The 26,326-nt window shown below is 42.7% G+C and overlaps 1 protein-coding gene across 1 annotated transcript in view; it reads left to right on the top strand.

The window, feature by feature from the left end:
- Positions 1–24,820, top strand: part of LOC131289186 (receptor-type guanylate cyclase Gyc76C-like) — a 50,175-nt gene extending 25,355 nt beyond the window's left edge. The window contains exons 2-14 of the mRNA XM_058318395.1: positions 6,962–7,653; positions 9,159–9,227; positions 11,942–12,151; positions 12,713–12,867; positions 13,467–13,686; positions 14,607–14,784; positions 14,878–15,074; positions 16,668–16,961; positions 18,580–18,912; positions 18,981–19,146; positions 19,232–19,541; positions 19,628–20,021; positions 22,350–24,820. Of these exons, the coding sequence (XP_058174378.1) occupies positions 7,015–7,653; positions 9,159–9,227; positions 11,942–12,151; positions 12,713–12,867; positions 13,467–13,686; positions 14,607–14,784; positions 14,878–15,074; positions 16,668–16,961; positions 18,580–18,912; positions 18,981–19,146; positions 19,232–19,541; positions 19,628–20,021; positions 22,350–24,086 (4,902 nt within the window). The 5' untranslated portion in view covers positions 6,962–7,014 and the 3' untranslated portion in view covers positions 24,087–24,820. The remainder of the gene's footprint in view (positions 1–6,961; positions 7,654–9,158; positions 9,228–11,941; positions 12,152–12,712; positions 12,868–13,466; positions 13,687–14,606; positions 14,785–14,877; positions 15,075–16,667; positions 16,962–18,579; positions 18,913–18,980; positions 19,147–19,231; positions 19,542–19,627; positions 20,022–22,349) is intronic.
- Positions 24,821–26,326: the final 1,506 nt, after the last annotated feature.

Genomic DNA, 26,326 nt, shown 5'->3' on the forward strand with positions numbered 1-26,326 from the left:
TTTCCTTGTGTTTTTTTTACACACGCTCGAATGGGTTTTGATTTTTGGGGTCATTGTCGATATTTATATTTTGGCGTTTTTTATGTTCCCCCCGATCTTTCGCATGCGTTTTTCGTGGTCACGGCAATCCGGCCGGTGTGAACGCACGGATTGGCTGAATGCGGCTGCATGCTTCGCGAAAAGCAATAAACTTTACAGTGCAGATCGGAAAATTGGCAAATTTGTTTTTTATTCCAATGAAGAAATTTTGTTTTTTATTATTATTATTATACTTATTATTTTATTATTATTATTGTTTGTTGTTTTATAACTAATGAATATTTTTGTTTCGTTGATGATTGATTTATAAAAAAAACGATCTTTTTCAATGATCTTTGAATGAAGAACGTTTGTAAACTTTAGTACAAACAAAATCCATTTATATTCTTACATACAAAATCTATAATATTCTTCGTGATCTCACTGGATTAGTGAATTCGCCATAAAATTCCTCTTTTCAACTCATAATATGTAAGCAAAGTGACATAAAAGTTAACGTAAAATTAACAAATAACAAAATGCATGCACTTCCTTCCGTTGTACATTACAATTGTCGTGTTTCCAACTGTCGTTGTTCTGTCTGAAATACGGCACGTTAAGTTATCGATACAATAGAAAAATGAAAAAAGTTTCAAAGGCCTGACGTCAAAGCAAAACATGTTTCTTCCCTATTTTTCAAAGGTGACACTCTCTTTCTACGCTTTCTTAGCGCCCCGGGGACACCTTCCAAGAAATGTCCCAAATCGACTTTGTCATTCGATACCTGTCGGTTTGTTTTTTAGTTCCCTCCTTAAATTCGGCACGATGTGCAAAAACTGTCCTACTGTTTTGAGCGAAGAACTGTTGCTTCTTCGCTTTCTTCACTAATCCCGATCTAACCTCAGAAGCCGTGTTCGGGTGTGCCTGGCAGCATGCCAGAAGCGGCACGGTTTCGGCGAATCTTGCAGCGCACAGTTTGTTATTCCAATTCGTAAATCTGCTCCCCCCGCTCAGCCGGCGGGAGGAGATAAATCTGAATCTGTATTGCACAGTTTGGTTTTCGACTCGCAGCGACGCGGACCCCGGAGTTCCGTTTGTTTGTTTTCACTGATCCGATTATTGTTTGCTCGGTGTGTTTTAAACAAATAAGCCTGCAATTTGTAACGAGTGTAACCTCTGTTCCACATCAGGTTGATTTAGGGTCGCTCGTTTAGATTATCGCATTTTAGTTCGCGAAAATTCCGGTGTCTGTTTATGCATGTCTCATTAAATTTCTTTCCTTAATCACGGCAAGCCTCAGTTGATCACAAAGTTTCACGAAATGAATAGCATTAAATGAAGTAGAAAAAAAGAGAAAACAACTGTCGGCACTGTGGTAAGAGACTTGTTTTCAAGCTAAAAGCATGAAAAATTAATCACTAAGGTAAACAAATATCCTTTCGCCGCAGCGCGTGCTGGGTGTTCGCCAAACCACACTGTTTGAAGCGTGTCTACACGTTTCCCAAGTACTCCCACGACTCCAGTCTGGGTTGTAGCCGTTTGCAAACTGTGTCTGTCTACCCCCCCATGGCGCCCACTTCCTGCGTTTTACCATTGGGGGCGTAATCTTATCACTCTTAATTGAACCCATCATTAATTATCAGCATTGAGCTCGGTCCGCCTCGGAGGGTTACCGAGACGAGATGGAGGCGTCGTTCCGGGGCGTTCTTCCGTCGGTTAAAACGAATCAACGAAAAGGATCATCGGAACGTTCTGGATCACCGGAAAGCGAAACACTTCATTTATCTTCGACAAGCAGCGTGTAAATATTTTTCTTCACGCTGTTTATTTACCGGTTACCGAATCCTGCTCTAGTCTAGATCATGGTTTTTGCTAGTTACAAACGGTTAATTAAAAAGGGATAACTTCAGCGGACGGAACTTTAAAACACTCAACAAAGCTTTTAATTAAATCAATGTTACGTTGCTCACTTTTTTTTCCCGCTCCCTTTGGAAATGTAAACGTGACCTTTAATCGGTTGTGAGGGATGCCAAAATTAAAAAAAGCTCTTTTAATTGTTCCTCCTCCGTTGTCACATAGAGTTCGCTTGTTAACGCGCGTCTTTTCATAGCAAAGGCGTTAAAAGAAGAAAACACATTTTGCCGCTATCATAGCCCCGAACTTTTCGCAAAGTTTGATAATCGATTTGGGATCTAGATGTTTTACAATGTTGATCTACCAGGGAAAAGCGCTGGACTCGCGGTCATCAAAAGTTTTGATTGGTGTGCGGGAGCGCTTAGCATTATGGGGAAGTTTATTCTATTTGGCCGTTCGCAATTCATCGTTTTGCATTTGAACTCTTCGGCCTCTATTCGGAAAACTTTTAATTATAATTAGTTGGACTTTTACTTAAATGTAATTAAGAATAAAATATCAGTATTTAGAAAAAAAAACATGGTTTGAGAGAAACTTCTGACACGTTTTCCCACTTGATGTTTTACACTTGTTACACTATATACATACTAGCTTATGCTTCCGGTTACACGGGCTGCACGATGCATGTTTATAGAAATGTAGAACATAAATCAAATTTAAAATTCATTCATCTTTGTTTTCTAGTTCAGTTAGGAATAAATGTCTCCCGGTAGTCCAACCGCAAAAATTAAGGAAATTTGAAACTACTTTTGTTTATGTTCTGGTGTGTCTTGCTTTTGTATATGTGTCGAATTATCCGTAGAACTGTGTAGAACTTATTGTTTACTTGACTGTAGCTCTTGCTATTTGCATGTGATTCGTTACAAATAAAAATTTTGTAATTAAAGTATCCTTCCATTTTCTTTATATTTGTTAATTGCTATAGCAATCCATTGCGAAAGCTGTTGAAACATGTTTTCTTAAAGTGTATGTTTTCAGTAATTTTATGCATGTTTCATTGTTCTGGAGAAAATTGAAAGACCGATCATCATCGGCAAGTAAGCGATTGGAAACACAAAACAAAATGTTTCATAGCAGAGCATGAAGATGTTAAATATTTTCTAATGTTGCGATGATGTTGGTTGTGATGAGTTTTTTATTTATCCTGTAGTAGGCAAAGTATTCTTGCTTGCAACTTGAGATTGTACAACCTTTTACAACCCCATACAACTGTACATTGCTTTATATTTTACAGATAGATAGATAGATAGAGTAGTATAAAAAAGATGATGTAATTTTATTTAACATTTTCGTTTAAAACTTATTACTGACAGTGTTTGGAATATTTTTAATTTGAATAAGTAAGAAGCGTCTCGATGTGTGTGATGACTAACGACCAAGATAAACCTAAACGTTCTCGGAATCGGTTATCCGCAGAAACAGTGCATCACATTGCATCGCTAATGGAATACTCTACTACTCAGCATCCGAGATTTGTGCAAGCTCGTTCTGGTTCGTTCGTTCGTTCGGTCCGAGTGCGCCAAGAGACAGCCGCACATAATCCTAATGCGTGCGTGCGTGTGCTTCACCACACGTCCAGCGGAGAGCCGGCATAATCACCGAACACGTGACCGGAACCGAACCCCGCACCACACCATCCCTTTCAACGACAGCGATATGCTGTTAGCAGACTTACGAGTGGCGGGCCCCTTTTCGGTTGAAACTGACCTGCATCGACACACCGACTCCCTGCCCCACACACACAGACACACGAATGCGAAACCATTTAGTCGGTGGAGCAATTAAGGATGCTTTGGGGTGCACTTTTACATTTGCCAGGCGGTCCGAGTGTGCATTTATTGTGTATTCCCCCTGAAACATTGATAAGTGAACTCAGTGGCAGGAAAAGTGTAGAAAATTCTATTTCGCCATTTCGGATTTTATGTTGTTTATCGTTCACTTATTAATGGTTTCTTTAGTTTGTTCTTTGTTCACCTTCATTTTTACTCTTTGTATCATGTTTTGAATGTTTTAAATTAATAAAGGGTGTCCCAGAAAGTATAAGCACGATTTCAAAATTAGGTAAAAAATAAAACCTGTTCCAGAAACTGAATTTTTGTTTCATAAATTGTGTTTGGGTTCTGTTCTGGACTATTTGCGAAAGATAAAAATTTTTAAAATTTAATCGTATTCTAATGACCGCACTTTTGATCTGTCGCCTCCGATATGGCTCAGCACATACTTGTCGTGAACGGTTTTCGACACTTTTGAACAGTTTTACACTTTTTTTGAAAACTGTTGATGTTTTCCGTAGCTTTAACATGTTTTCTCAAGTGTCCCTTCGTTAGCGCCCAAAATATCTCAATTGGTCTGGTCTTGGTCGACTCTTCGTCGAACTGATGCATGAGGGTTGACCACACAGCAGCTTGTCGTACAGTTTCCGGGCCCGATGTTTAATGCATGCAGCCTAATTTGCAGTCCGTTTCGATTTCTTTTGGATTTTGTACGATTTTAAATTCAATCTTGCCTTGTCTCATTGGACGTTACTTTTTAACGTACCCATTTGTTGAGCCACATCGCGAATGGAACTTTCCTATTTTTGCTTGATTGCTTTTGCTCTTTCCCGGTTCAACTGTTGGTCGATAGGACCAGGTTTTTGACCACTTTTAAGCGTATCCTCGAAGCTGAACTCCTCCCGAAACTTTTGGATGGCGGTTTGTACGGCTCCGATACTCACACCTACCGATTTTGCCAATTTCCTTAGCGAAATGTAAGGAGTCGAACACCATTTGTGCAGAACGCTTTTGCGCTTTTTGACGGAAATGCCTCGCATTTTAACAGAAACGGTTGAAAAAATAGTTTGGATGCACTATCTAGTAGGTTTGAATGTAAACAATCAAACACCCGAAGAATCAACTGTTTGGCGTCATCCGTTTTCCAGAAACGTAATTTAGAAATCGTGCTTATACTTTCTGGGACACCCTTTAAGTGCTTTTAAACTTGACGAGTATGCCTGTTGATTTTATAAAAATACATGACCCATTGCCTTTTTGAATTTATTGATTACTGAGGGATTATTATAAGATCATTACAAATAAATGTTTGAGATCATTCACATCTTCGTTCGTTTTTGTGGTTATTGTAAATGTTTGCATGTCTTGTTACATGCCCTTTTCAATCCATGTTCAGGTTCGTGGAGCTTATGTTTAATAAGTGGAACATTACCAGGGACATGGTTAATTAAGATCCCTTCCAGAACGTTGGTCCCACGGCTTCCTTTTGCCACCTCGCTCTGGATGCCGCCACTATGCGAATAGCTGTAGCAGATTAGTAAGGTGACTAACATGATAATTAGATGCATGAGTGAGCAGAGTCAAATCAGCCCTGCTGGACGTGAAACTGTACCCTCTCCAGCTCTTTATGATTAGTTTGTGGCTAGTTTCTACCTGCTGTCTCGAGTTTACAAATCCTAGAACCGGAACGTGCATTCTAAACCCGACTTGAAACAATACTTGCAATCGACCGTTGTGACAATCTGCGGAACCGAGAGATTTGTCTGCGTCTCGAGTACGCAGATGGTAGCCATGGTTGCCGGTCTTTCCGTTTGACAAAATTGTGGAAAACAAAGCCAACCGTAAGCCATCACGCGTACATGATGTAAATCAAGGACATCCCAGCGAGTCTATTTGGCTTGGTGCTTTCCCTGGTGACAATCGAAAGGAAAACCGGCAGCTTCGTTAGGTTTGTTGTTGTATCAGGTTGAGTGGTTCGTTTTGATACAATTCGATTTAAAGTCGTTAGTGGTCGCTTGTCTTTCGTGCGGATCCGGATGCCCGTCTCTTATGGTTGGTTCTGGGTTTCTTCTGTTTTTTTTTTTTCATTTATGTCTCGTTTGACGAGTAATGAGGCTTCAAGTGAATAGCTTTTGGTTTTCTTAACATCTTCTTAACTCGCTGAGTATACTCGTCTGGTCAATGGTGATTAACGGTTAGTAGGATTTTATTTGAACTGCCCCTTAGTTCTACAAATTTAGTTCAAGTTCACATTACCATATTTAGTTTGAAGCCTGCTCCGGAGCCGTTAGTTTTAAGTAGTGATGATAATAGCAACTCATTCAGAGATTTGAATCAGATTGAATAAATAATGATTCAAATCGTTTAGTTACTCTTTTGTGATTTTAAACGTGACGAATGAGTTAGTGGTCGTCACAGAGATTTGAATTCTTAGCTCTTAAGGGATTCGAATCCCAAAAGAGTGAATAAGTTCCGCTAAACTAAAGCAAACTTTCTCGTCATTATTGACGTTTACCGTAATCGTACATGATTACTTAATGTGTGTGGCAAGCGACATTGCCAAACGTATGGACAAGCTATCCATGGATCGATAGTTAAGCTCAAGAGATTGATGAGCAATGTTGACAGTGATCCGTTTGACATTCAACAGGATGACGAGGCTAAGCTATATCCTGTGAGAACCTTAACACGTTCCGTACCTCGTCGCCACCATGTTAAGTGCCACATTGCGTTTTTTCTGAACTATTGGTTTTTTTTTTTCTATTTTCTCTTTAACGACCTTCTGCATTTATGAAAAAGATGAAAAACGAAAAAAGAAACGTGTAAAATCAATTAATAATTTCCCGTCAATTAATAAATCCCGAGTTGAAAATCGAATTCTAGATTGGGATTCTGGAGTTGGTCGGAGCCGTTTTGTCTATTTTTGTTGGAGAATTAGTTTTTTATCCTCCAGACCTCCCCTGCTTATCCCTGTTGAAGTGGAGGTATCCGGATTTCTCCAAAATCCCGAATCCTCAGAATTCAAATACAAGATTGGGATTCAGATTTGGATTGCGATGTCAGATCTAGTATTCGGATTCAGATCCCTTGAGATCTTGTCATGTGTTACGTAACACAGCAAGAATTCGGATTGGATTGGATCGTTTTTCTGAACCATCCCCGCCAAGTTCAATATAGTTTAAACAGATAGTATAAGCAGCTCCAACACTTGATACCAATGTCTAAGAACTGTCTCGTTTTTCTTCTCTCTTTTGCAGCCGGTGTTCGAAATCGGTTGGAGTCGCGCTGATCGGCCCCATTCGAGGGGGCCATGACGCGTTGGCCCGTCCTCCTGCTCGCACTGCTCACGGCGACGCTCGACCATGTTCCGGCCACGGTCGGCCTGAACGCCGGCTACAATGGTGGCGGTTCGGCTGCCGGCGCCGGCTCGAGCGGGGCTAGTGCGTCCCCGGGTGGATCGGGCACGGCTGGGACGTCGCCCTCGGCACTGCCGCCCTACCCTGATCTCTTCAACCCGTCGCCTCAGCAGCAGCAGCAGCAACAAAGTCAGCAGCAGAACCAGCAGCAGCAGCAGCAACTGCAGCACTCGTCCGGCTCGTACATCACGAAGGCGCCGGTCGACTCCCCGCACCAGAAGTTCCGCAACAACCGCACGGTGCTGACGCTCGGCTACCTGACCGCGATCAAGGGTAACCTGCTGGAGAAGCAGGGCCTCACGATCTCCGGCGCGCTCACGATGGCGCTGGACGAGATCAACAACGACCCGGACCTGCTGCCGAACGTGACGCTCGCCCTGCGCTGGAACGATACCCGCGGGGAGACCGTCGTCGCGACCCGCGTCATCACCGAGATGATCTGCGACGGTGTGGCCGCCTTCTTCGGCCCCGAGGGTACCTGCCAGACCGAGGCCATCGTCTCGCAAAGCCGCAACATACCAATGATCTCCTATGTGAGTGTCGACAATTTAAATCTGCTCAGGAAAAATTCCGAAAATATCCATTAATATCATTTTTAATATTAATAGTTGCATATTTTAATTTTAAAACATAAAACACGGCATCAATGGTATGGTTTTGATAGTTCAGATGTGTTCACTATTCCTTTAATTAATTCTCCCATGCTCGAATGTATAGTTTTCGTCTTGTTAATTTAAAACTTAGCACAAAAGAAAATTTAAGATTTTGTTGTGTACATCTCCGAAATATACTGTAGTTTTGCTTGCATAACATTACTTTCCTATTACTACACCTCAGTAATATCTGCCAATTGCCTTAAAACTGAATAAATAGGATAAATTTGGCTATGATAGTTGGACTATTTATTTATTTATATACTCCTACATACATCACCAACTTTTAAGTTATCAAATGACGGCTTTTTGTATTTAGTTCAGAAGTTTGTTTCAATTACATCGAGCTTACAATTTCACATTTTCCTTCTTTTTTGACAACTTTGTTAAATTCCTTACAACTATTCCGTGATGGTTTCTGTTGAACAAAGTTTAATTGATTCATCAAAATTGTTAGTTCAATTTAAAATTCATTGAAGATGCTGTCAGATCTGATTGACATTACTCTGAACCAACCAATAATGTGTTTTCCATCATCGTGTGGTCTCGAGTGGAAACACGTTTTTTGCACGCGCTTCTGGTGCACGCCAACATCGACTCGAGATGCTTTGATTCAACGGGGAAGCTTTTCTGCGTGGAGACGTGACAAATACTCAATTTCCTCGTCATCGTGCTGGCTCAATTTTTGCATCCCACATCGTCTTCCCTCGACCGTTGATCGCTGCCGACCTGAATGCACCGTTGAAAATGCATAATGTAGTTCTAAAAATAACCTACATCCGTCCGCTGCACGTTGGTTCGTTCGAAGCACCAGGGGCAGGTCTTTATGCAACACTAACAATTGGAACTTTAAAAAAAATCTATGCTAGCGTAGCATAGGAAAGATGAAAGATGCAAATATTGAACGGAAAGTACAACCAGCTCAGGGAGCTAATAAAAAAGTGCAACGTCGATGAGGTGTAAGGAAATACGGTCGGCGGTCGAGCGTGCTCTCGCGCCTGCGATCCATTACAACGACTTGACATTTGATCCTGTGTGCAACCGGTTGGAAAGAATGAAGCTGTTAACTAGCTGCCACGAAGTCGCTCCGTAAGGAACGCGTCCTTGCATAATTACACTCCTTGCTCTTCTCTGCTCGGTGGCGCTAATGGATGACTGTAAAGTCAACAGGGCGTAAGGCGGCGCTAGTAATTGATTGGATGCGATGATAATTATCTGGGAAATGTGCAAACATTTCGATTTCCTTTGCGTAATGAACCGCTCCATTGCTCAGATTGCTAGTTAACATAGGCAGGATTTTCTAATATGTTGTATTTTTTTGCAGAACTGCTTTCTTTGAAAATTCACCTTTTTTTATTAACTCTGTATTTCCATTTTCATTCCAGAGATGTTCGGAGTTGCAGCGTAGTTCTCCGATTCCTACCTTTGCGCGAACGGAACCGCCAGACACTCAGGTATGCGCTCGTCATTTCGACCTTCGTTGGATCCGTTCCGTTCCGGAAACAATCTTACATTCAATCAGTCAAATTCGTCACGAAAATATACATCAAACTTTCCCCCGTAAGCTTCGTGAAATGTAAAAAGCTGTCCGTACTGAGTCTTGTCATGTTAAGCAGACGATCTCATTAGCATAAACCGTTCTGGTATGTTTCTTCGTCAAGGAATGTGCATTGCAGGGTTAAATGTTAATAGGAATAATAATGATGGTCGCAAAAAGAAATTATAAAAAATCTGCCAAGTCATTCATGCCATCTTCTCCATCTTTTTAGTTTCCTGTACACCGTACCGATTGGTTTCGCTTTGAAGGAACTTCCACGACCAAAAACATTTCCGTAGGAAAAGAGCATCCAATTTCGCTGACGGTCGAGAAATGGATGTCTTGAGGAAAAGAACGTAAAGGAATCAAAATGAAAAAATCGCCGTGCGTAAAATCAACACAAATCCGTCAATATCAGCGCTTTCAAAATTACCCACCGGCCACCCCCCCCTGAGATCTCTGTCTCCAAAAATATCTTCTCCGACCACCGGCCAGTTCCAATTCTGCCATCGGTGAAGAATTTGCCAACAAATTCGAAACAAACAAAAAATGCAAACAATCGGTGTTAATTTGTGCATCCCATCATTTTTCGCGTTCACTTCCGGATTGCATTTCGTTCGCCGGAAAACTGACACCGCAGAGGGCAAGCGAGCCACAAATCGAAGAAAAACACTCCCAAACCAACCGAATCGGAAGTACTGATGCAAGCAAGTTACGGTGCGGAGTTAAAACATTCAAAAAATGTTGACCAAACCTGTGGTATTTGCAACGCGCTTAATTTACTCCTGTGTGGTAACAAGAGATCAGCGTATTGTTTGACTAGCTTGAAAAATAAAAAAATACCTACCGGAAAACTGACACCGGGAAACCACCAAGTCGGTTGGGCGGGCGCGTGCACGCCGTGGTCGCTTTTTCTATGTTTCGCTGTTGGGTATGATCGCCCTTTTTCCCTTTTTTGTATTTAGTCAGCATGCTCCATCGTCGTTCAGGTGTCGGGTGCATAAAAGGCGGAAACACGCGCCACTTTTAGGCGGCCCGACTGTATTTCCCCTTTGTACTGTCTCCTGTTCCAGACACTTTATCGTATCAGCTAATCATGTTGCAGCGACAGTGGAATGCATTTATTTTAATTTTGTTTTTAATATTTTCACTCCCCGTCTACCTTAAGGATTTTTTTAAAATGAATTGCTTCTTCAGCAGTAAGCAGTTTTTTTCATTCACACTATAAATATTTATTGAGAGAAAAGATTTAACTCTTCCTACCATGGAATACAAACATAGAGACATACAATAAATAAAATATCCATGGAATAGAAAAAGAGAGACATGCAAAACATCTTGTGCACTATTGGCATCGCGAGATGCGAGGAAAGTTTGTTTTCTTCGTATGGAATTGACTCTCTTGCGTACTTAACACTAAATCTAGCACAATTAAACCAAATACTTACACTTTTTGACAGCAAAAAGGAAAGACCATAATAAAATTCCGCAAGCAAATTATTTGTGCTTCACAAAAGTTGTGTCCAAAAAATGTATTATTTCTACGATAAACGTAATAGCTAACCGTGTGTGTCGAAACATTTGCGCTTTTTTTTATTACTTTTTGAAGAAAATAGGCTGGAAATGCCTATACATTTTTGTGCAAAAAAATAAATAGAATCATGTAAAACATTTTCGCTAGAAGAAAATTGATCACCTCAACGATGGTTAGAAAAACATACGTCTGTTATCGGTTTCTAAACCATTTGTTGGGAAGCTTTCGTGTTAACTCTAGCAGTAGATTAAAGGTTTTTACACTACTTTTATTACTTTTAGGAAATTATATTAAATGAAGAAAATATTAAACTATATCCAAGTAAGGTAGTTGTTATTTAAAAAAAAAGTAAGCAAGTTCCAATTTTAAAAAGTTCTAATTTTGAGCAAAACATGTGGCGTGTTGGATATGACAATCATGCACTGTACTGAACTTGATAGAAGGTGGCGAAGATGCGTTTTAGATTAATGTGATGCATAAATTTAAATATTATTTATACTACGGTAAGGACATGTTTTTATCCATATTTTCCTGCGGCGTTAGACTGTTTGTGTTGGATATTTTGTTTTCATCAGCTCGTGAGAAGCTTTCCAGTGGCCCAACTAACCGGCATCATTTTATTCAGTCACAACTTTCTTTCTCCTTGTGTCTTGCGTTGGCCCAAGTTGTCTTACCGTCGTTGAAAAAGATTCCCTTCCTGACGCTTCCAATGGCATTTCAATCTGTTAACCGCAATGCCTCGTGTTTGCCGTAAGGATTATCTTTGCCATACCATCCGTGTTGCGGTCCAAAAACGGATAAACATGTCCAACACGTTCCGTCTTCCTATGGGATACGGTGGTTTGAGCTGACAGCAATCCGTCCGATGATAACAAAACAAAAATCTGCCTCAAAAAGGATGGATATAGGAGGGTGGAAATACAATTTGTCGAGAGTAAATTTCGTTTATCTTTTCTGCTCGGTCGAACATCCTTCCCCCTTCCCGCAGTGTTAGATCGTTGCAACCCTTTTCACTATTTAGAACATTGTTTTGATTGCGTCGACACGGGACTAACTTCCTAACGTCCACCCCGCACTTCTCTCTTTCCCCCACACAGGTTATCAAGTCCATCATCTCGCTGCTGCAGTACTACGGGTGGCGCAAGTTTTCCATCATCCACGAGCAGCTGTGGAAGAACGTGGCCCTCTCGCTCGAGGCGCAGGCCATCAGCAACGACCTGCAGGTGAACCACGTCGAGATGGTGTTCGACAACTACAAATGCTGCCAGGAAGACATGGACTGCTGCCGTAGTGGATATTGGTACACGGTATTATATTATTACATAAATAACTAAATGTTGTCTAGAACAGAATGAGTTTTGGTTTTGTTTTTGCGTGTTGTGCGCGTTTCGTGTTCATTTGTTATCGCTTTTTGTCCCTCCCCATTGTTGCGACGGCCATAAACACAAGATATCGCGCATGTTTGTGTTATGTTTTGAGAAAATTGTGTCCCAACCCATCTTGTAGGGCGAAATTTGAAAAGGGTCTTTGTTCATGCGATTTGAGATAAAAATAATAGAGAGTATTGCAGAGGTTTTCAGAGTAAAAACAAACTTCAACCATTTAATGAAGCCATTATTGGTACCTAGTGTAGCATGATTTCATTTAAAGTTTTCAAGAAACAGTTCATCTAAAAATGTTCTTTTTTCTCGCCTCCATCCTTTACTACAATAAGTTGAAACAGTAGATTCAAGCTCTCCACTGCATGGATATTTTCAGCTCCATCAATTTGTTCGTCCACAATTTTCGTGTCGCTTTGTTGTTGCCTGCTAGCAATCAGCGTTCGGTTTAATTCACTGTTTTATTTTTCCTCCTTCCACCCTCGGCAGGTCATACAGAAAACGTTGAACCGGACCAGAATCTACGTGTTTCTCGGCAGCAGCAACCAGCTGGTCGACATGATGACCACCATGGATGGCATGCAGCTGTTTGCCAAAGGCGAATATTTGGTCATTTCCGCCGACATGATGACGTTCTCGGCGAGGTAAGTAATCGCGAAACCCTACCACTTATCTATAGAATGGAATAGAAAACGTTTCATCCGTATCCAAATAGTCCTACATTGGGTTTTTTTCTCATGTAGTGATGTAATAAAGCGCCAATAAAGGTTCTTTCTCCTTTTTTAACCTTTTCTAACCATCAAATGATCTTGACCGGCACGGAAAAGCGTATAACTTCGTTTCCAGTGGTTTGTGTGCCTTTTTTAGCCGGTTCTAGGAGTGCCGGTTAAGTAGCTAGTGAATTGAATTTTAGCTCCACTCGATACGGGTGGACAAACACACTTCCTTGCCGTGTCCTTTTTCATCTCTTTAGCTCTTGAACGCTAATTTCAGAATCAGTGAGTGTCCTTCGGTTCCGTTCTGTTACTGAGTATGAGTCTTCGTTGGCAAACACCAGAAAGAAGAATGCAATGTTAATTGAACTGATGTTTGACGGAACAAAATGACCCGCCAATTTATTTTTCAACTAAAAGTTTCCATCCTATTTGACTTAGGCGTAATGTTTCTTTGTCCCGAAGACAAACCAAATGCAATTCGAACCGTGGTAACATGCTTCCTTTTCGTGTCCTTTTTTCTCTTCTAGGCTGTCTCAAAAGTACCTGTGGCGTGCGGAGAAGCCGGCCAACGTCAAGGACTGCAAGGATCTGCCGGGGAACTTCGTGAAGCGCAGCAAAAGCTTGCTGGTTGTCGTCGCGTCCGAGCCGCTGTCTACGTTCGAGAACTTCACGCACAAAGTGCGCGAGTACACCTCGAAGGAACCGTTCTTCTTCAAGCAGCCAATACTGTTCAACCAGTTCGTTAAGGTACTTTGCCTACGTCCGCCTGCTTCGTAGTAAATCAACCGTGTTGTAGGCAACTCATTGTGGTTATGTTTGAAGAATATAAGTCGTCTGTGCACGGGGGATCGCAAGAAAAATCATTCTATGATTCGGTTAGACAAATGGTTGACGTTTGAACAATGAAAAGTGGAAATTAAACAGCAAAGAAAATCTACTGTTGCGGTTCGTGCTCGTTCGTTCCTAAACTAACATTTGAAGTGTTTTGAAGAAAACGAAAAAAATACTATACAATCGTACGTCGAAGTATAAACCGTAAAATTCTTCCTCGAAGGTGGTGCCTCGATGCGTTTATGTACATGAAATAAAATGTAGTTGCGTAGTAGATTCAACGAAAGTCTGAACAGGTTGTTGATATCAAATTCACATAGCGTGTATACGGTCTGAGGGCAGTAGACTGGAAACACTTTGCATGATGAGCTTAATGTAAATATAGAAAAAACGGAAGAAATGATATCTATTTGAACTATGTATTCGATTTGAGAGTAATCATTATTAAGGCAATTTTTCTAGTTTATTTCGAGTATTTTTTTTCCAATTTCTTATACTTTGTTATCCCAATTACAAAGATCAAAACTCGACAAAATCATCGGAACGATTCTTTTCAACGAAGCTTCCATCTTGTGACAATTCTTCAACGAATATGAAGTAATGTTTACGAAGCGAAAGCCGTTTGAAAGCTTACCTAGATCAAAGAGTTGCAGTCCGTGACATTCGTTCGTTTATGCTCCTTTAGCCTCTACTTGGTAACCGTCAACGTAATAATTGTTTCGCTTCCGAAGCTTTTCTGAAAATTTACATAACTTGCTGTGATATGTCTTTCGTTTCGTTATTGTGATATGACAATCGTTTTTTATATCTGTGTTATTTTTCTGATTGTGTTGCAGTACGTATCGATCTACGCGGCCTATCTGTACGACTCGGTGAAGCTGTACGCCTGGGCGCTGGATAAGCTGCTGAAGGAGGAACAACAACACCGACCGCTAACGAGCGACGTGATCCGGGACGTGGCCAGCAATGGCACCAAAATCATCCATACTATCATCAGCAATCGAACCTATCACAGTGAGTGCAGCTCTGCCCAAGGGCGTGAAGAACAACGAGTGACTCTGTGACGTATCAATCCTTCTTGCTTTTCGTTTCTCTTCTTCGACACAGGCGTTGCCGGTGCGACGATCAAAATCGACGACTATGGCGACTCGGAGGGTAACTTCTCGGTGCTGGCGCTCAAGAAGGAGAACTACAACGAGGACAACTTTTCGTGCGAGTATCAGCTGCACCCGGTCGCACACTTCCAGATGCGCCAGCCACAGAATCTCAACGGTACCAGCCAGCATCGAAATGATGAAATTCCAGTGAGTGAGTCGTGATTGTTGTTTCCGTATTTCGTTTGTCTTTGCTTCCCTTCTTTTTTTCAATGTTAACCACCTAACGAGAAGAGCCCGGTGAGACACCGGACACAAACATGCTAAAGCTATATGAATCTTTGCTCACATGCAGACCATCTAAAACAGTTCATGATGAACCTACACGGATAGGAGGAAAGTTTGTTATTGTTTGTTGTATTTTTTGTGTTTTAAATTAAAATCGGAATGAAATGCATTCTGGTTCTCCTGCATTGGTACATTGCAATTAAAAACTTTGTTTCACATCTAATAGACTTTTGTTGCAACTAAGCTCCGGCTCTGTTTTATCTACCCCCATTACATCCGTCAAATTAAGAACGTCGAACTCTACTAATGAAATTGTACATAGGGAAACGGTTACCAGCTGCAGCACATTTCGTTTTTTTTTTGTGGCTTGAATTGCTCATGTTTTTTGAAATTGAATTGCTCATGTAAATTGCACTACGTCTGAAATTAAACACTTTATTCGATATTTAAAGGTGCACTTAATATTTGATATGGTTTGATAAACTCGGTACCAAGGACACTGGAGAGAGTTGTACATTAAAGAGATAATTAAGTTTGCATCCTATGAAACGCTACAATCTATGGTAATGTGGCTATGCAATTATCTTACCTTCCTTTTCACATGAAAGCTTAAAAGTCACAATAACCAGAATAACCGTACAGCTTGAAATCTGTAAAACATCGCACTGAAAAGAACAGGTAGAATATTACCACAGGTTTATGCTAAAAAAAGATCAAAAATGAATGGCAAAACTCGTTGATCAAAAGACCATCAAATCCAACCCTCAAACATACTTTTTTTCATCTTTGTATTGCCCAAAACGAAAACGAAAAGAAAGATCGAAAACGAGAATCATAAGCTTCTAGTAGTGACCGGCGGGACTAGTAGTAAAAAGCTGCCCAGAAAGATGCGTCCCAAAACCAGTATGCATGTGAATGATTGCTCATAACTTCTGCCCAGCAGCGAGTCTACAGTGAGATCCCTCTGTGCTACGTGCACGGGAGGATTATCAATTATTTTTTCACATCATTCACCCGCGCTCCTCTCGGGAGTGGAAATGTATTCGCGCTCTGCGTTACCGTCAATGGTACTTAAGCCCAGCATTGTCATCCGTCACGTGCAATCGAAAGGTCCTTTTGTGTTTGGTGGGTGGACAATTTTTAACCGCACATGGAGGCAGAAAAAAGAATAACTGAATTCATACACTTGTTGACGAGCTGAAATCCATACGGACGACAAGATTAACTGGAAAAACGATTGCAGAAATTGAACTTTTTTCATATCCTCATGGCACAGTGTTTGGGGGCTTTGAACTTTTTTCTGGTTTGTTTTGATTTGATTTGATTTAAAATAAAATCTTCTCATGGAATAACCAATACGGACGATGTGAACTTTTTTATTCCGGGCAAACCAGCACCCGCGCTCTGTTTTTAACTCAATCACTAGCCGGTCCCTCTAAACGAATCCCCCATTGTATGGCGAGAATAGGAACCTAATAAATAAAAATATTCCACTTTCCACCCGCTCGTCCGCAGGAGTTTAAGCTTGTCAAGGTAGGCAGCACGATCGATTGGGCCGGCACGGACCGGCCGATGGACGAGCCGTCCTGTGGCTTCGCCAACGAGCACTGCATGAAGGACGACACCCACGTCATGTCGATGGTGATAGCCGGCGTCCTGGCGCTGATACTGTTCTGTGCCGGCGTCATCACGATGAGCATCTACCGCAAATGGAAAATCGAGCTGGAGATCGAGGGCCTGCTGTGGAAGATCGACCCGAACGACATCAAGGGCTACTTCAACACGGAAATAGTCTCCTCGCCGAGTAAGGTAAGCGCCGGGGGGCTGACGGAACGCTGTGGCAGTCGAGTTGTACTCGGTTGGGTTTGAATTTCCTAAAAGTAGATATAATTATTCGTTTTAAGGGTGACAGAAATTAAATTGCAATCTGAACCCTCACGAACTTGAACGTCTAATAATAAAATACCAACCGTTCACTCTCTCTCACTCAAAAACCTCTCGTTGGAAACCGTACCACCTCCACAACGCCGCCTCATTGAAAGGTTCTCCGTTAAAATCACCCGGACCCGAGACCGGCTGTCACTTGAACATGAGCCAAACGTCCTGGTTGACATTTGGGATTCGGCTATCAATCCCGTCATTTGTGCCACCATCAAGCAGGTGCTAACGAGTCGGGCCGGAATTTCCGATTAGCCTTTCGAGACCTTTTATTCATCCACCTATCGGTGTGGGCGTCATTGCTTTTTTTTTTTGAGTAATATTTTCATTTCCCAGCCCGTATTCGTATCCCCCGCCTCTCATGAAAGAGTTTCACTTCAATCGTTTGCAAATAAAAAACCGAAAAATCGTTTGTCCTTTTTGTTCGTAATCAATTTACTTTCCATCGTAGGTCGCATGAAGGACCGTTTTATGTTATGTTTCCATCTAGGCATAGCAGCTGTTTGTGGTGATATGGGGGGAGGGGGGGGCGGGGGGGGTTGGAAGAGGGAAGAGATTTACATGCATCATGCTAAAATAGCGTTTGGTCCTGTCAATCTCATAACTCCTACGCAACGATTCAATTTCGAATGCCATAATTTAAATAAACGAACATTTAAAGTTCCACATGGCACGAATGGCGATCGTTGTGGAGAATTTTTTCCAGCCCTATAAACATCGTTGTTTATACGTTGTTCGTGTGTGTTGTTCGAGAAATGAAGGTCTGCTTTCTCTTCGATAAGTGAATGTACGACAGAAAATGTTTGTAAGATCATTTTTCTGGTTTTTTGTATTTGATATTTTTTAATTTTCAATCCAAGTCATGCTTCAAAAACGAATCTAGAAAAATTTTGATAATAATTGATGATAATATTATATTTATTAAATGATATAATAATATAGGTATTACTTTTACTGAAAATTAAAACTTCTTATGGTCTACATTTATATTTTCTACACACTGTATTTGTACAAACTTTACGTTTGCAACAAGTAATTTTTTTGTTATAAAAACCTGTTATGTTTGGAATGAAACAACATATACATTATTTCTAATTGTATTTTCTTAAATTGCTATTTCCTATAAAATTACATTTTTATACACAAATCATTTAAAGCCATGATAATAGTAGATAGTATACTATGTGACAGTATTGCTAAACGACAGAAATCGTATGCATAGTTCATATATGCTTATGCAATTGCACTTTATTGCAAAATTAAAATCGCATTTATTGCGATGATGTTTTTCAAACTGAATCCTTCGTTATGAACGGTTCATACGCTTTTAACAACGAAACGAGACGCATTGAAATGCTCTTGATGTGAAACAATTTCCCCTCGGTTTGACTTTAATGTTCACTCGATTGATAAAGCAATGTTGCGTGCAGGATGCACCTCTAACGTATACATGTTTTAATTCGTTTTTACACTTCTTCTCCCAACACAGCTCAGTTTGGCGAGTGCCCAGTCGTTCGGGTCACGCTGCTCCAACCAGGTGTTCACACCGACCGCCCGCTTCCGCAACGTGGTGGTGCGCATTAAAGAGCTGAAGTTCTCCCGCCGGAAGGACATCTCGCGCGAGATCATGAAGGAGATGCGGCTGCTGCGCGACCTGCGGCACGATAACATCAATAGCTTCATCGGGGCCTGCGTGGAGCCGATGCGGATATTACTAGTCACTGATTATTGTGCCAAGGGAAGCCTGTACGATATCGTCGAGAACGAGGATATCAAGCTAGATGATTTATTTATTGCATCACTGGTGCATGATTTAATTAAGGTAACGTCATCTTCGTCAAAATTCGGTTGGATGGAATGAAACTAATATACCCTTAATTCCATTCGCAGGCAATGATCTACATTCACAGTTCAGCTTTAAACTATCACGGTAATCTGAAGTCATCGAACTGCGTCGTGACGTCGCGGTGGATGCTGCAGGTGACGGACTTCGGTCTGCACGATCTGCGCCACTGCGCCGAGAACGAATCGATCGGTGAACATCAACACTATCGCAGTAAGTAGAAGTCAAAAGCAATCCGAACAGAGGTTCGACAAAATAGAACCAATTCTCACCCGTTGGATTCGTCTCTGTCCGATAGATCTCTTCTGGAAGTCACCGGAACTCTTGCGTCAGCCCAGCGTGTACGGCAGCCAGAAGGGTGACGTGTACGCGTTCGCGATCATCCTGTTCGAGATCATTGGCCGTCGAGGTCCGTTCGGTTACACCGAGCTCGAACCGAAGGAGATCATCGAGCGCGTAAAGACGCCGCCCGAGCCGGGCAAGGAACCGTTCCGGCCCGACATCGAGAGCGTGATCGACAACGAGGAGGTGTCCGACTACGTGATCACGTGCATCCGGGAATGCTGGGACGAGAACGCCGACCTACGGCCAGACTTTCCTAGCATTCGGTACGTGTGGAAGCTCAAGAAGCCGTTTGTTTCGGGATTTCGGTTAAAAACCATTCGATTCCTCCCTTTTCTCCTACCCCATGCAGCAATCGGCTGAAACGCATGCGCGGTGGCAAGTCGAAGAACATCATGGACCAGATGATGGAGATGATGGAGAAGTACGCGAACAATCTGGAGGAGATCGTGCAGGACCGGACGCGGCTGCTGTGCGAGGAGAAGCGCAAGACGGAGGACCTGCTGCACCGGATGCTGCCGCAGCCGGTCGCGGAGAAGCTGACCAAAGGGCTCGGCGTCGAGCCGGTGTCGTACGACTCGGTGACGATCTACTTCAGCGACATTGTTGGTTTTACAGCGATGTCGGCAGAGAGTACGCCGCTGCAGGTCGTCAACTTCCTGAACGACCTGTACACGGTGTTTGATCGCATCATCAAGGGCTACGACGTGTACAAGGTGGAGACGATCGGTGACGCGTACATGGTGGTAAGTGTGATCTTTACTAGAAACTACAAAGAAACTACATTTCGTTGTAAATTGATCGTTACGATAGTCGGTTTATTGATTCATTGTGTTACGGCACGTCTAACCAAGTAGATCCCGCGAAGGAAGACCTCCTTGCTTGATTATCGGTGTGCAACGGGAAGTTAAGTTTCTGCCGGCTAATTGTCAAAGTCTCTGACTCTCTATTACCATCAAGCTAGTTGCCTCAAGCTTATGACGGAGGCCTATGCAACAGATGGGGAGAGTTGATCGTTTCGAACTTTCGGATATGGCAGTGAGTGAGAACGGATAAAAACCAACGAGGTTACTCTAGTCGGAGTTTGAGTTAACACTAAATTTATTTCGAAAATGTAGCTCCTTTTATACCAGAATTTCTTCCTGGTATGGAGTAATGTTTACATAGATTGTGATAATATGTGTGGGACGGATAATTCCCACGCATTGAACGTGCATTGTTCTTATTGGAATAGGAATAGGACTCATTATCCTAGTCCTCTTGGTGTGACAATTGTCGCTTAATTATTTTCCTTCGTTCGCTTCATGCGTGGGACCGCAATCGTGCCACGCATGCCTAAACGTCTCGTTTCCGGTGCATCGTGTCCCTTTCGTTTTATGTGTTTATTTGGGCACACGATCGCACCTGATACCGAAAGGTTTACAATTTGTCCCGAAAGGTTCTGATTTAGGTTTGTTTGATGAGCCGCAATCTACATGCGACTCGAGCACAACGTTGGTGCAGCAACACATTGACTACAAGATTTACGACAAGACAAAACCCGAACTTGAATCAGCTTGAACAATCATGTTTCGAATCGTTTAGTTACTCTTTTGTGATTTAAAACGTGAAAAATAAGATAATACCGCAGATGTACCATATTTGGCGCAGTTAAGAAAATTCTGCATAAAAAGTTGAATAACAAAATCAATGTTCGGTCAAATCATACCATTTTTTGCACAGTGCTAGCCTAACTACCATAGAATATAAGAAAAATAAGTGAGAAAATTAAATTCTTATTTCTTCAAGTTTCAAAAACTCTGTGTGGCACATTATGTTCCTAACTTGGCGCATGGTTTTTGCAATGTTCCTTATTTGGCGCGATGTGTTCCTAATTTGGTGCACTTAAAACAAAATGGATGTAGTTAATTGAATTCAACAGCTATATTCAAAAGTCAACTTAAAACAATAGAAACACTTTTCAACAGCAATTTAAAAACCAATTTAGCTGTTTTTGCAGCGGACTTTGGCTTCTCTCGTGAAAATAAAACTATCTCATCACTAACTTTTATAATCTCATTCATCAAAGCCTTCTATGATTCAAAAATATCTAGTAGCGCAAACAGTCATATTCTTCACGGTGAATAATTAGGAACACTGTGAGCCAAACTTGGCGCAAAATTGTTCACTTCAAAATTAGCATAATAATCTCAAAAAGCGCCAAATCTAACCACGATTCATTGAAAATACTTACTTTTTTACAGTTTCTGATAAATAAAATCCCCAATAATTTTTCCTTTGCGTATAAATTATTGGAAACAGTTGAACCCACTCCTTAGCAGCGTTGCTAACGCGAGTAAAAATTGGCGCACTTGTGAGATGGAATTTTTCATTTAATTATATATACATTCAATAACTAAAAACCATTAACATGTTTTGATGCGGATGTATTGTACAAACATAAACAAATATTTAACTCCCTATTTTAGGCTGAAATGATTTGGAAATAGTCTAATATCGAACAAAATATTAGAAAGTGCGCCAAGTTTGGACCCGCGCCAAGTATGGTGCTTCTACGGTAGTCGTCACAGAGATATGAACTCGAATCTCAAGAGTGGCTGAATGATTAAAACAGTTGCTAGTCTCCGCAACGATTCGAATCCCGAACAAGGGTTTCGAATCCCAAGTACATATTCGAATCACAAGTGAGGATTCGTATCCTATGAGTGAGTGAAAGAGTTACTAGGCACCACAGAGATTTGAATCCGTAACAAGGAATTTAATCATAAACAGGGATAAGAATCCACATCAAATGCAAGAACATCTTTAACACATTCTCTTTAGTTTATTTACTCTGTTAATTACTCTGATAGGTTCGAGTCCCTTTTTGAGATTCGAATTCCTGATTGCTGAGCAATTGCTTAGGCCACTAGCATCTTTTTTAAGGATTCGATTTAAAAAGGGGCTACAATTAGTATCCGTGCGAGTTTAAATGACCCAATTCAGCAATAAGATTCAACTTACTCACTCATTTTTACTCAGTACACACGTCGCTAAACTGAATTAACCTTTTCTGTTGCTATTTCCTCGATCAGGTTTCGGGTCTTCCCATCACGAACGGTAACCGACACGTCGGAGAGATCGCTTCGATGGCACTGGAGCTTCTGCAGGCCGTCCGGAGTCACCGGATCGCGCACCGGCCTAACGAAACGCTGAAGCTTCGCATCGGCATCCATACGGGGCCGGTGGTGGCGGGAGTCGTCGGGCTCACCATGCCCCGGTACTGTCTGTTCGGTGACACGGTGAACACGGCGTCCCGCATGGAATCGAACGGCGAGGCGCTAAAGATCCACATCTCGCAGCAGTGCAAGGACGCGCTGGACACGCTCGGAGGGTACGTGATCGTCGAGCGCGGCTTAATCGCGATGAAGGGCAAGGGCGAGGTGATGACGTACTGGCTCGAGGCGGCCACCGAGCAGGCCATCCAGAAGATTCCGGTCGACGCTCGGGATCTGCCGCCGCCACTGTTCTGCCGGCCGCGGCGCAGTCCCAAGATGACGTACGACTCGCGCCATCCCAGCATCATCGGACTGCCGGGCGGGGGTGTCATGATGATGGGCATGGGTGGAAGCTACATGCCGGGTAGCAGAAGACAGTCGTGCGCGTACCGGGTCGGTGTTGGCGGAGGGGCGGATCACGAAAGCAGCTACAGCCTGCAGGGATCGATGTTTGGGCCGATGGTGGTGACGAGGGCGGATTCACCACGCTCCCAGAGCCACCGGTTGGAGAACCTGCTGGCGGGCACGAACGATGATGATGATGATTCGCAGAGCACGCTCGACCAGCGCACCAGTATGCTCGGCAAGATCGCCTCCAGTGAGAACCTTAAGCGCGTCCTGCTCGGTGGAAGCAGTCCCGGTCGCCGCTGGAGTCACAAACTGCGTTCAATCACGTCCACCGACGATTATAAGCAGCTTTGTCGGATGTCCTCGAACGGAGGTGGATGTGATGATGGTGGTGGTGGTGGCAGTGGTGGCGGTGGAGGTGGACGATCTTCCGAGGCGGCCGTTCTCCGCGAGAGCCGATCGCTTGATCCCTTCCCGGTCACGACCGAACCGAGCCGAAAGAGCGCCAGTAGTCGACTTCTTGGCGGTGACCAGGTGTTAACGAAGCGCGCTCCACGAATCGTTCGGAGTAACGCGGCGACACCGTCACGAACCGGATCTCAGTCATTCATGGCAACGGCTCCCGTAGCGACGATCAGTCACGAGTCGATCAACAATCACGACGACTCCTACCACCAACAGCACCACCACCATCAGCAGCAGCCCGAACACTATTCACCTCAGAAGCTGCTCGCCCTCACCAACTCGAACCATCCGAAAGGAGCGCCACCACCACCGAACAGCCATGCGGCCTGCGAGGCGTACAGCAAGTATCTGCACAACAACAACTGCAACGGCTCGATCGGTGGCAACAACTCCGCCGAGCAGCAGGAGCAACCGAACTGTCCGCTGCTAACGCGCCAAACGTCCCTCACCACGCCGCAGCCGGAGGACTGTCTCAGCGGGCTGCACACGAACGCAAACAGCGGCAGCAAACGGTGGTACTCACTCGAGCACGTCGGTGGGCCGGACGGGGACGAGGACGCCTGCAGCAAGAAGTCGCTCACGCGCGGCTCCATCAAGTCCTGGCTGTTCGGGTTCATCCAGGGCAACGGGTTCAAATCGAGCGACAGTTCGCTGCGTAAGGTCGGCGTACTGCCCGCGCCGGTCGGTGGCGTAACGGGCTTCGGTGAGCTGCAGTCGAAGGAAAACGAAAGCATGGTATGAAACGGTCTGCCACTGCCGGCCGCAACCTCGACACCAATCAACCAACCACCACCTCCACCACCGTCACCAAGAAGCTAGAACCACAAACCTTTTCCCACAACCGAAACCAACGAGTAGCAAGTTTTATTTTAACGTCCCGAACGGTGTTTCGTTGGCAATCGACGGAACGGGCGGCATACCAACAAGAACCTTCCCGTTTCATAGGACGTCGCGGGTTTTTATTTATACAACCGTTTTTTTTTTAATTGTAAAAATCCTTTCCTCATTTTAGTTTCTTCTCCGTGTAGCCTGATTGTAATCCGAGTGCCATGCTTGTTTTTTTTATTTTATGTGCGCAATTAAAGTGTCCGTAAAAGAGACCGATCTGTTCAACAAGAAACCAATCCGACAAAGATCGCATCCGTGGACAAAGTGTTCTCAGTGCGAATTATGATCGGTTTTTTTTTAATTTTTCGTATTTGTGTACCCACTCGGTATTCCCGCCCCGGGGCAAAATGGCGAGTGCAGCGATGCACAATAAAAATAAGGAAAAGTGTTGCCTGGATGTGGACACGGGTACACTTTTTTTTTCGAACCGAACGAAACGGCCAAACATGCAACAGGCAGTGTCAAATGCTTTTAGAAATATATTTTAATAGCACCAACCAATAAGATGTAGTTCGGTATAGCAAGGGAGACAAACTATATACAATAATGGTACACATGCAGAAGATTCAACAGCCAAAAAGGGACAAACAAACAAACAAACAAACAAAACAAGTGTTGTTCAATAAAAGCACACAATAAACCACAAACCAACACACCACCACAAACAGTAAACCGCACAGCAAAGATGTAAAGTTAACTCAAATGGTGAAAAGGAAGCTGGTTGAAACGAAGTGGTTCCGACAACAAAACAAGAAATAGAAAACAAAAAATCAGTAAACGAAGCGGGCGGAGAGAACGAAAAAAATAACTAGGCTGTGAAAATAGATGTTAATCAACTTTACGAATGTTCATATTTTCCGCTCTGGCTTCCGCTAACTGAGCGCGCTGCACTACGGCTGCAACAAAGTGGAATCGTGTTTGTAAAAAGGAATTTTATGTTGTGAAGAGATGTGTGAGAGAGAAAATGGTTTGGAAGAAAGCAAGTGAAGGGATGAGCGCTGGCGAATGTGTTTTTCTAGCGTTTTACTGGATGGACAAGTTTTGGCCAGTTTGTACACCAAGCCAACAATTTCACCAACCTTTACTCCGTCTCTCTCCTACTGCGAGATGTGTTGCACAAACAAGTTCACCAGTTGAACGTTTTGAGAAATTTCGTAAAAAAAAACGTTTTGTACTATTTAGTGGAGCGATCGGATTGTCTTGAACGGTCGTTTACAACTGAAAAATATGTCTTCAAAAATACATCTATAAAATACATATACATATACGTGTGATGTTCTGAACGAGCACATCGAGCCAGCCAGACTGTCGCGGTCCCTTATGATCGTCCTTCCGATCGTGATCTTCTAGGCATGTAGTATACAGAGATGTTTTTTAAAACTGTTTCCATCAATGTATCGATGTGCGCACCGTTTATCAATGTAGGCTGCATGGCACGCGTAACAGGGTGTGTGTGTACGTGTCTATTGTGCATAATGTACTTTAAAGTGGCGTTTCAAATATGTTACGGGATATAAATGTGTCAAACAGCTAACTAAACAATTGAATAGCGAATAAAAGGGAACCCATTTGCACACACAAACACAAACACATGTAGTCAGGATAACAAATCTAAAATAAATTAAAATGGATAGAGAATTAAACAAAAGTAACAGTAATCTAGAAGATGAAACCAATTAAAGCAAACCGACACAACGCACGCTGAAAGAAGCGATCCACAGGAGGGGTGTGTTTGTGTTTGTAAGAAAATATAATATCGCATCCTACAGAAGGTGTGTGTGCGTCCTCGGGAGGAAGCACGCCGCGGGTTGCGCCGCTAAAAGTGCGCATAGATTTACTGCGAGTTACGTATGGTTGGAACCGTGGTGAAACAGCTAAAGTTACCGTCGTTAGTAGAATGAATTTAATGTTTTATGAATGTTATACTATACTACAGCGAAGCCGCGTTGGAGAAGAATTAACTCACGCGGGAGCAAACGCGCGCTCACGCAAACAATGGCCTGGGCCGTCGTAGGAGAACCAGAAAAAGAGAGGGTTAGGAAAAACAAAAGTGGATAAAACATGAATTTTTGTTGTTAAGGATTTCAAAAGAG

This window comes from Anopheles ziemanni, chromosome 3 (genome assembly GCF_943734765.1).
Source record: "Anopheles ziemanni chromosome 3, idAnoZiCoDA_A2_x.2, whole genome shotgun sequence".
Taxonomy (NCBI): Eukaryota; Metazoa; Arthropoda; class Insecta; order Diptera; family Culicidae; genus Anopheles; species Anopheles ziemanni.